Below are 10,042 nucleotides of genomic sequence, written 5' to 3'. Positions count from 1 at the left end.
CATGACCGTATGACCGACAGTATGACAGTATGACCAACAGTATGACAGTATGACTGTATGACCGTATGACAGTATGACCAACAGTATGACTGTATAACCGACAGTATGACTGTATGAACGACAGTATGACCGTATGACTGTATGAACGACAGTATGACAGTATGACCGACAGTATGACCGTAGACTGCCAAGGGCAGATTGGAGTATATTCTGAGAAATATAAGTCTTTCCTATGTGGAGGTATGGTGAGCTTGGTTGGTATGGTAATATGCATTGGTATGCCCTAAAAACTGGTTTACCGGCAGTTAACATATCAAAACAATCACCAACCATGTTTCTAAAGCCTACTGTGTCAAAATGCACTGTCAAACGGATGTTTGTGAAATAACGTGTGTACCCCTTTAAGGCCCAGCCAGCATTGTAGAGAGGCCATGGTTCAGAAGGGAGAACTTCAAACAAATGTTTTTTGGTTGTTTTTTCAGATATAGTCTTCAAATTTGGCATGGGTATACTATGGAATCTCCTCTTAATAGCCACATTCAACCTACGTGTTTTGGATGCAATGTTACAGCTGTTTAAACGTGTTGTAGAGCTGTATACATATGCATGTATTTCACTTTAAAATGCATATCTATGCCGTCTTTTGCCTTATTGCTATGATTTAATCACCCTATAGTCCCACAGTGACCTGGTACATGTGTGCCAAGTTTGCAGCTTTCCCACTTTCGGCACCAAAGGAGTTGGTTGTCTGGGTGTTTGGTCAAGTTGTGGTCACTGCACTATATCCCAATGGTCTGACCATATGGGTTGCAATGTGAAAGTTGTTCATGACAAGTTTCATGCAAATTGCACCTTCCTAGTGGTAATGGCAGCCTGTTGAATTCCTGAACTTCAAGGCCATTTTATAGTGCCACCTATGTGTTATTTTTGCCCATCTTTTGATTCCCTTATTAACTTTACGAGTTCTACAAGCCTGCCAATTTTTATAACTTTTGGAGCCAAAAAGTCAGGATAAAAATAATAATACTAACGAATACAATAGGGTTCCTACGGTTCGTAGGACCCCTAATAAACTTTTTTCCGTCCATTCACTGTTGATCATTCACTAGCCTACTAGACCACAGAATATACAGGAAACATGCTGTATATACAGGAAACATGCTCTATACAGGAAACACATTAGATCTATCTATCTATCCATCTATTTGGACCTCCTTCATTGACTGCAGTGCAGGCTGGTCAACAACGTCCTCCGCGCATCTTTCTCTGTCGCCGCTCCTTTGCGTCTTTTAGCTGCACGTAAAATGTTTCTTTTGAGTGAAAGACGCGCGTTTGGGAAGAAGAAAATAAAGTCCTGGTTAAGGTCTGAGAGCGCAAATAAATGCCTCAAACTAGTGCTGCTGTCATTTTAAAATAACGTTACGTTTGTTTTATTAGCCTACTGTTGTTTTTTTAACGCAATTAATGCGGATACTCCGTTATTTGGTTTAATTTACTTAGGCCTACTCAATAGGCCTACTTAACCTAAAATTACAGCCAGGGTCAAAATGAACAAGAACATCAAATGTGCATTTTATGTGATTCCCAACATTTGAACAAGAGAGAAAGATGGCAAAAAGATACCTCAAAGAGCTTTTCAGAGAACTTCTCTTAAATGGCATGATCCTTTCCAAAAACTCTTCCAGTCTCTCTCTCTCCCTCCTTCCATGTCTTCTGTCTCTCTGCCTCTCTGTGTGGACTGTGGACCTTGTTGGAATTCAACTAGAACTTAGTTTGGTGTTACTTACACCAAACTAGCATCAATTGTCTCCTTACAGGTCTCCTAAAACTACAGCTTGTTCAGAATGCTGCTGCTAGAGTTCTAACAAAGACCAAACAATTTGAACATTTTACACCAATTCTTAAATCGTTACACTGGCTCCCTTTATGTCAGAGAATTGATTTTTAAATCATGTTGCTAACCTATAAATCCCTACATGGTTTAGGGCCAAAATATTTATCTGATATGCTTCCACTACATAAGCCTTCTAGGCCACTAAGATCCTCTGAGACCAATCTGTTAATTATCCCCAGAGTCAACACGAAACATGGGGATGCAGGATTTAGTTACTATGCAACAAATAGCTGGAATAAACTACGACTACAATAAGTACAGTTGTCAGAAGAAGTTCACACTATTTATCTGTCGGTACAGTAAGGATGTTCATAGAACCAAGTGTAGAGGAGTTAGAGGTTGGAGTCGGCAGAGGATTTAAGACTTGCCCCAACTCTGACAGCTTTTAAAACAAGACTGAAGACTTTTGTTTGCTTTAGCTTTCTGCTAAATCTTAAATCTACAATGCTTCTATCTATTTTTTATTTTATTACTAACTTTGCCTTTATTTTCTTACTTTCTAAAATGCATTTTTTTTAAACTTTGCCTTTCTAAAATGTTTTTTTTTTTAAACTTTGCCTTTATTTTCTATTTATTTTACTTTTTACTTACCTATTATATTATTTCATTGTATGACAATGTTTATATGTGAAGCCCTTTGAGTCTGCCTTGTGTATGAAAAGCGTTATATAAATAAAGTTGCCTTGCCTTGCCTAAATTCCTATCTTAAGATAAAGGATTTCTTCCTAAGTTACGTTAGGAAACATAATACCAAAACCCCTAAACGCCTTCCTATCTTAAGATAGGATAGGATTTCAGAGTTAGGAAGTTTCTGTAATGAGGCCCCAGAGGTCTACGTCAGCGCTCAGGGGGCGTGCCCGGAGCTCAGGGGGCGTGCCCGGAGCTCCGTGGTGTCGTCATTGTCGTGCGACGCGCCGCCGTATTACGCGCGTCAACATCCACGATGGCCGAACCTGAGTAAGTATTCGTCTTCACATCGTAACGATAATATCTACATCCATCCTGTGTTTTCCCGGCTCGGAATCCCGCACCGTCTCCTCGGCGGTCCACACGACCCGTCGGGCTCTGGATCCGGGACGGGATGGGGTCCTGTCGGGGGAGATTTCAGGGTTTAAAGCTCACATGTTGCTGCCGGGATTCCTTCGGGCCAGAGCAGCCTCTGGTCTCACAGGAGACCCCGACACACGGCTTAAATTCAGAGGAAAACACAACGGAGCGCCTCTAATACCCTGGCCATACTGAAGGAGTAGTATCTGTTTTTTGTCCTGCCGAGTCCGGTACCGTAAGTGTCGGTGATACTCGTGTTTACCGCGTCACGAGAGGAGCTGTAGAACCAGGAGCTGAGTGTAGAACCAGGAGCTGAGTGTAGAACCAGGAGCTGAGTGTAGAACCAGGAGCTGAGTGTAGAACCAGAAGCTGAGTGTAGAACCAGAAGCTGAGTGTAGAACCAGAAGCTGAGTGTAGAACCAGAAGCTGAGTGTAGAACCAGGAGCTGAGTGTAGAACCAGGAGCTGAGTGTAGAACTAGAAGCTGTGATATATGTAGAATCTAAAGCATGTGTTCTCCAGCATCTGAACTTATTCCAATATCCCAGCAGACCGCCTGGTTGTGTAACTGTCCAGTAGGTCTCTGTTGATGTTTTTTTAAACTGGTCTGCAGGAAGAAGGTGATCCAGCTGGTCCCGGAGCATCTGCTGAAGAAAAGGAAGGCGTACCAGGCCATCAAGGCCACGCAGGCCAAGCTCGCCCTGCTAGACAAGAGAAAGGTACGAGAACCGTGCTGATCACCGCATTAAACTGTGATGAAGGTGACGCTATTACTGTTATGCACAGGGTACATTTCTGAAACTCTTAACGTACTTTCTCCGGTGTACTGGATACCAAGTAGATGTTTTGTTTTTCACTGCAAACCCGACTTTTAGTTTGTCTTCATGTGTCGTTTGGTCGGTTGTTTGTGCTTTGAGCTCTACACTAAACCAAACTGTTGGCTCCTCAGACATCCTGAGCTGACAGCTCATACAACTGGAAAACCACATACATACATACATACATCAAAATACTAGGACGAATGGAAATACGTTAACCAAGAGATCATTAAAAATGTTTTAAATAAGTTTTGCCTTTCCCGTAATATTTTTCACATCAGTGCGAGAAAGTCTTGTCTTCACTTTCCATCATAAAAACAAAATACAGAAGCAGGATTGATGCTGAGCCACACCTGAGACTGAAGCTGACCTCAATGTATGTATACTACGTATATGTAGACATCGCAGGACTGTTTGCAGAGCCAGGTGCGCCCGTCTCATGAGGCTTATGGAAGTTCAGTTATCAGCGGACTGGCCAACTTTCAATATTATTTGTATTTAGCCTTACATTTTCAAACAGGTTGTTGGTTCACAGTTGTTATTCTTAATGTTCTTGTGTGCGTGTGTGTCTCTGTCTGTTCTAGTGCTACCACTTTGTACAGCTGACCACAGTTGACAATAAATAATATATATTTTAAGACTAAATGTGCCTCCGGCGTGAACTGTGTGTAGCAGAATAGGGCCGCAGGCCTACACTACTGTAGTTTGTTAGATTTGATAACATTGTTCCTAATGATGGTACTTGGGGAGACAAATATTTTCTGAGGTGGTACGCGGTATAAAAAGTTTGAGAACCACTGGCCTAGAATGAACAAACGGCTCTAGAGAGGACTCTCATTTAATCAACACTATCTTACGTGTAAGGTATGAACAATAAATAGTTCTACAGACTAAATAACTAAACCTAAATTATAAATCTTTATGGAATTAAACCAAATATAAACGGTTGTCAACTGACAACCATCGGGTTAAGTTCCAAGCTTTTAGGGGTTGAGCTGTCTGTACTGTATGTCCCAAGTGAAAGACTACTGGCAGGAACACATCCATCAATACAACACCAGTGAAAGACCAACTTTCCCCAAAACGGATATAGATCCATCATCCCATGAATAAACATATATCATGACATCACAAGGTTTTGCCATGGAAAGCGCAAACAACTAAATCATTGAGGCCTATTATACACAACTTATTCGGCTCTGATTGTTTTTGATTTCTATAATTAAGAGTAATTGTTCTATACCCTCACAAAAGACTACTTAATCATCATGCCAAAAGAGTTGAAGATCAGATTTTTTTTTTATGGGCAGTATTAAAAATAAACAAACAAACCTTTACATGTAGGCTACCATTATAAGCAGGGGTGCACATACACACACACCTTTTTAGTGAGTTACTCATTTGAGTATCAGGAGATGGTGTTCGGTACGCACAGCGTAGCGTCGTTCTGATAATGATGAAGGCGATTCCACTGCGGGTGGTCCAACACAACAATCCTGTCCGCCCGCAATCCAACTCCCGCCCGCAATCCAACTCCCCTCCCCCCCCACGCTGTTATAATGTAAGCATTATAAAAGTCTCACTCCGGCTAAAAACCAAAAGTTGGGGGCACCACACATTGCTACCTGGTCTAGTACAGTTGTCAGAAGAAGTTCACACTATTTATCTGTCGGTACAGTAAGGATGTTCATAGAACCAAGTGTAGAGGAGTTAGAGGTTGGAGTCGGCAGAGAAACCAATGCAAGACGTTTGACTCCCAGCCCAAAGGTTCTGGGCTCAAACCCCTTTGTCTGCAGTCCGCCTGTCGGCCTCCTTGAGCACGATGCCTCCTAACCCCCGCCTTCTCCTTAATGTCCCGGCTCTGAACGCTGCACCCATGGGTGACGTTGACCTGTGCTGGTTCCTCCAGGTCTCCAAGGGTAAGCCGCTCCGTTTCAAGAGGCTGGAGGACATCCTGAGGGAAGGCCACCGAGCCAGCCGGGACGAGACCCGCATCCGGCGCTCCAAGCAGCGCCCGCCCACCGCCCTGCCCCCCAAGAACAAGCTGGCCTTCGCCGTGCGCATCAAAGAGTGAGTAGAGCCATGCACTGGTCTAGACAACACCAGTCGAACAGAAACTGCTTCAACTGGGCCATCAAACCAACAACAATGGACTTCTACTCATTCTTAGATATTATAGGAATGATGCTGAACACTTTCCCGACCGTGAAGCTTATGTGAAACGAGCAGCTTAACGCTGACTGAGTTGAAGCGAAGTAAATGACTGTATGGTCCTAAACTAGACCTATCCCACCAGGCTTTCACTGCGTCTATAGGCCTGGAACAGTCCAAAAGGACTGGGACAAGTTTTAGTTTTAGATATCTCAAAAGAACCATATTATATAATAATACTTATTATCTTCTCTTGTCTATGGTTCAAAGCCTTTATAAGCTGAATCAGTTGATGTAGGCCTAACATTAGGGGCTGTAGGCCTATGACACCAGTAGCCACCATTTGAGTAATTAGTTGGAAATGATAACATCATCCGTCTCTTTATCATTGTGTGAAATGTAAGAATCAGTTTCTAGTTGACGCTGCTGTAAGAAACTACTTGGCTTTAGACCACCTGACTCATTTTGGACCACTATTCTCATCATGATGTTCAGTCAATCACAGAGCTAGTCTTTCCCAGAGATGCTGAGATCCAAATGTTTTTCTGTGGTGTTTGTTTACCAAACATTTCTTCTGCTCTGAGCAGTCCTCAGGTCTTGGCTTCAGCCGCCGTAGAACCGGTTCCAGTCATAATGCACCTAATTATAAAATATTTAATCCCATAATTGTTTCGATTCGTAACAACAGTGCCACCCTTTAAATTGCATGGCACTGCCCTGAACTATTGACACCTTCCTCTGCTCAGCCTTTGTTGGTCTGAAACCCTGCGTACCACAGACCTGAGGTGTTGTTCCCCACGGCCTCCATCTCACGCTCCTCTCGCCTCCTCGGGGTGGCATTCCCCAACACATCCAGCCACAGCCCACTTCATAAAAGTGACATGCAAACATTAATAAAACTATGTACAAAATCAACCTCTTCGAAGCTGTATGAGACATGGACATGTTTGGTAACCCCCCCCCCCGACCCTCCACTGAGGTGTTGTTCCCCACGGCCTCCATCTCACGCTCCTCTCGCCTCCTCAGGATCAAAGGCGTCAGCCCCAAGGTCCGCCACGTCATCCAGATGTTCCGACTCAGGAAGCTCTTCAGCGGAGTCTTCATCAAAATCAACAAGAGCTCCCTGGCCATGATGAAGGTGGTGGAGCCCTACGTAGCCTGGGGGTGAGTCGCCTGGTGCACGCACTAACATGCTGCTAGCTGTAGTCCTGGTGCACATGCTAACATGCTGCTAGCTGTAGCCTGGGGTCAGTAGTAGGGGGTATACAGGCTAGCATGCTGCTAGCTGTAGCCTGGGGTCAGTAGTAGGGGGTATACAGGCTAGCATGCTGCTAGCTGTAGCCTGGGGTCAGTAGTAGGGGTATACAGGCTAGCATGCTGCTAGCTGTAGCCTGGGGTCAGTAGTAGGGGTATACAGGCTAGCATGCTGCTAGCTGTAGCCTGGGGTCAGTAGTAGGGGGTATACAGGCTAGCATGCTGCTAGCTGTAGCCTGGGGTCAGTAGTAGGGGTATACAGGCTAGCATGCTGCTAGCTGTAGCCTGGGGTCAGTAGTAGGTCTGCCGTTAGCCCCACCTCACCCCCCCCCCCCTCGTCCTCCCTCCTCACTCACCCCTCACCCTCCCACCTCACTCACCCCTCGTCCTCCCTCCTCACTCACCCCTCACCCTCCCTCCTCACTCACCCCTCACCCTCCCTCCTCACTCACCCCTCACCCTCCCTCCTCACTCACCCCTCACCCTCCCTCCTCACTCACCCCTCACCCTCCCTCCTCACTCACCCCTCGTCCTCCCACCTCACTCACCCCTCACCCTCCCTCCTCACTCACCCCTCGTCCTCCCACCTCACTCACCCCTCGTCCTCCCACCTCACTCACCCCTCGTCCTCCCACAGGTTCCCCAACCTGAAGTCGGTCCGTGAGCTGATCCTGAAGCGAGGACAGACCAAGATCAAGAACCGCAGGGTGGCGCTGACGGACAATAACCTGATCGAGCAGCACCTGGGTACGTCTGGGGCTCCTCTGACTGCTGCTCACTGGAATGATGGACGCCGTTAGTACCACTACACCAGTATGGGAAGGTGTACCTATCTGTTTATCTCATGGACGGAAAAAAGGGGATTTATTCTATTTGTGTTTTATTTAGCAAGATGTATTTGTATAAATCTGTATTTAGTGTAATAGTTTAGTAGTATGGATCTGTGCTCATCATGTACTTGTGTCTGTGTATTATTTAGAAGTAATTGGTGAATGGACTGCATTTATGCAGTGGCCACTCAAAGCACTTTACAATATCGCCTAACATTCAGCCATTCATGCACACATTCACACACTGACGGCGGAGTCAGCCACGGCGATAGCCAGCTGGTCAGGAGCAGTCAGGGTGAGGGCATCTCACTCAGGGACACCTCGACTCTCAGCTAGGAGGAGCCGGGGATCAAACTAGCAGAACTACCTTCTGGTTACGAGTCATCCCGCTCTACCTCCTGAGCTACTACTGTCCAGTATTATTTGAGTAGTATGGATCTATGTCCGTGTTCATTGTGTATTTGTATCTGTATTACCTGGTACCCAGTGTGTTCTGTGTATTAGTACCTGTAATACCTGGTACCCAGTGTGTTCTGTGTATTAGTACCTGTATCACCGTGTCCTCACCCTGTGTGTTCTGTGTATTAGTACCTGTAATACCTGGCTGGTACCCAGTGTGTTCTGTGTATTAGTACCTGTATTACCTGGTACCCAGCGTGGTCTGTGTATTAGTACCTGTAATACCTGGTACCCAGTGTGTTCTGTGTATTAGTACCTGTATTACCTGGTACCCAGTGTGTTCTGTGTATTAGTACATGTATTACCTGGTACCCAGTGTGGTCTGTGTATTAGTACCTGTATTACCTGGTACCCAGCGTGGTCTGTGTATTAGTACCTGTATTACCTGGTACCCAGCGTGGTCTGTGTATTAGTACCTGTTCATCACCCCGTCCTCACCCACTGTCTCCGGTCTCTCCAGGCGAGCACGGCATCATCTGCCTGGAGGACCTGATCCACGAGGTCTACTCCGTGGGGAAGAACTTCCGGAAGGCCAACGGCTTCCTGCGACCCTTCAGCCTGTCCGTGGCGCGCCACGCCGCCCGCGACAAGGGCGGGGTCATGAAGGACCTGGGGTCCCCCGGCTTCAGGGGCGCCGAGGTCAACAAGATCGTCCGCCAGCTCAACTGAGGGCCCGCGGGCACAGGGACCCCAGACTGTGTTTTCTGTACATACTGTGTGTTCTCCTGAGGAGGAGGAAGAGGGGCCTCATGCGCTCTCTGGCTCAAGGGTTTCCCCGGCAGCCGTGGTACCGCGGCGCTGGACGGGTCGTCGTGGGGCGGTGGATTTAAACAGTTTGAGTCTGGAGCCTCCAGCAGGTTGAGGACGGACCGGGAGCCTCCAGCCCCCCCCCCCCCCCCCCAGGGGACCCACCAGGGGGCCGCAGGAGCACCACGATGCGGGGCTCAGGTCTGAGTGGAGCGGGGTCGTCCTTGTGTTCAGCGATGAACAGGAGGGCGTTCCCGCTCGTTCTTTAGACGTGGACGGAGCCCATGTTGTACAGTGATCTCTTTATATTTCAATAAACATGTTCTGTATATCGAGTGGTGTTCAAGTCTTTGCATGTAAATCACCGGGTGGTCCTTCTGCCGACTGGCCGACAGCTGGAGGCTGGAGTCACTGGGTCCTTAGATCTATCTCTTGGAGATGGATCGGATCCGTTAGATCTGCGGTGAACACCTGTTGAGCTTACTACGGGCGCTGTGTGACGCAACATCGTCCCCAGCGTCCTGTATCTCCATGGGCTCATCCTGATTGGCTGCTGGTCTCTGCGTGCCCGCTCCGTCAGAGGAGTGAGTCACCTGGGGGGGAGGTGGGGGGTGGGGAGCTGGCGCTGGGTGTCTCAAAAATACTCAATAAATATATCGTCATCTCAAAGTACTGAGCTGGGAGCGTTCTCCTCTCTAGTCCCTCACGAAACCCGTTCTAGTGACACCAGGACGTCACTGCGCTGTAATCACTTCATTAATATAATGCACACAACGGTTTGGTGTGAGCGGTGTCACCGGGCCCAGGTCCACTCCGTCGGTCAGGTTCTGCTCACGGAGGGCT

General features: G+C 46.9%; 1 protein-coding gene across 1 annotated transcript; it reads left to right on the top strand.

Moving 5' to 3' along the window:
- Window positions 1-2,810: 2,810 nt before the first annotated feature.
- Window positions 2,811-9,263, top strand: rpl7l1 (ribosomal protein L7-like 1). The gene is made up of 6 exons (XM_084483851.1): window positions 2,811-2,851; window positions 3,554-3,659; window positions 5,668-5,828; window positions 6,936-7,073; window positions 7,801-7,910; window positions 8,913-9,263. The coding sequence occupies exons 1-6, from the start codon at window positions 2,838-2,840 to the stop codon at window positions 9,119-9,121; spliced, it is 738 nt and encodes a 245-aa protein (XP_084339977.1). The 5' UTR covers window positions 2,811-2,837; the 3' UTR covers window positions 9,122-9,263.
- Window positions 9,264-10,042: the final 779 nt, after the last annotated feature.

Source organism: Micromesistius poutassou (genome assembly GCF_964030765.1).
Source record: "Micromesistius poutassou genome assembly, chromosome: 19".
NCBI classification, from domain to species: Eukaryota; Metazoa; Chordata; class Actinopteri; order Gadiformes; family Gadidae; genus Micromesistius; species Micromesistius poutassou.
Note: the sequence above shows the minus strand (reverse complement) of the source record. Positions and strands in the feature narration are given on the sequence as shown.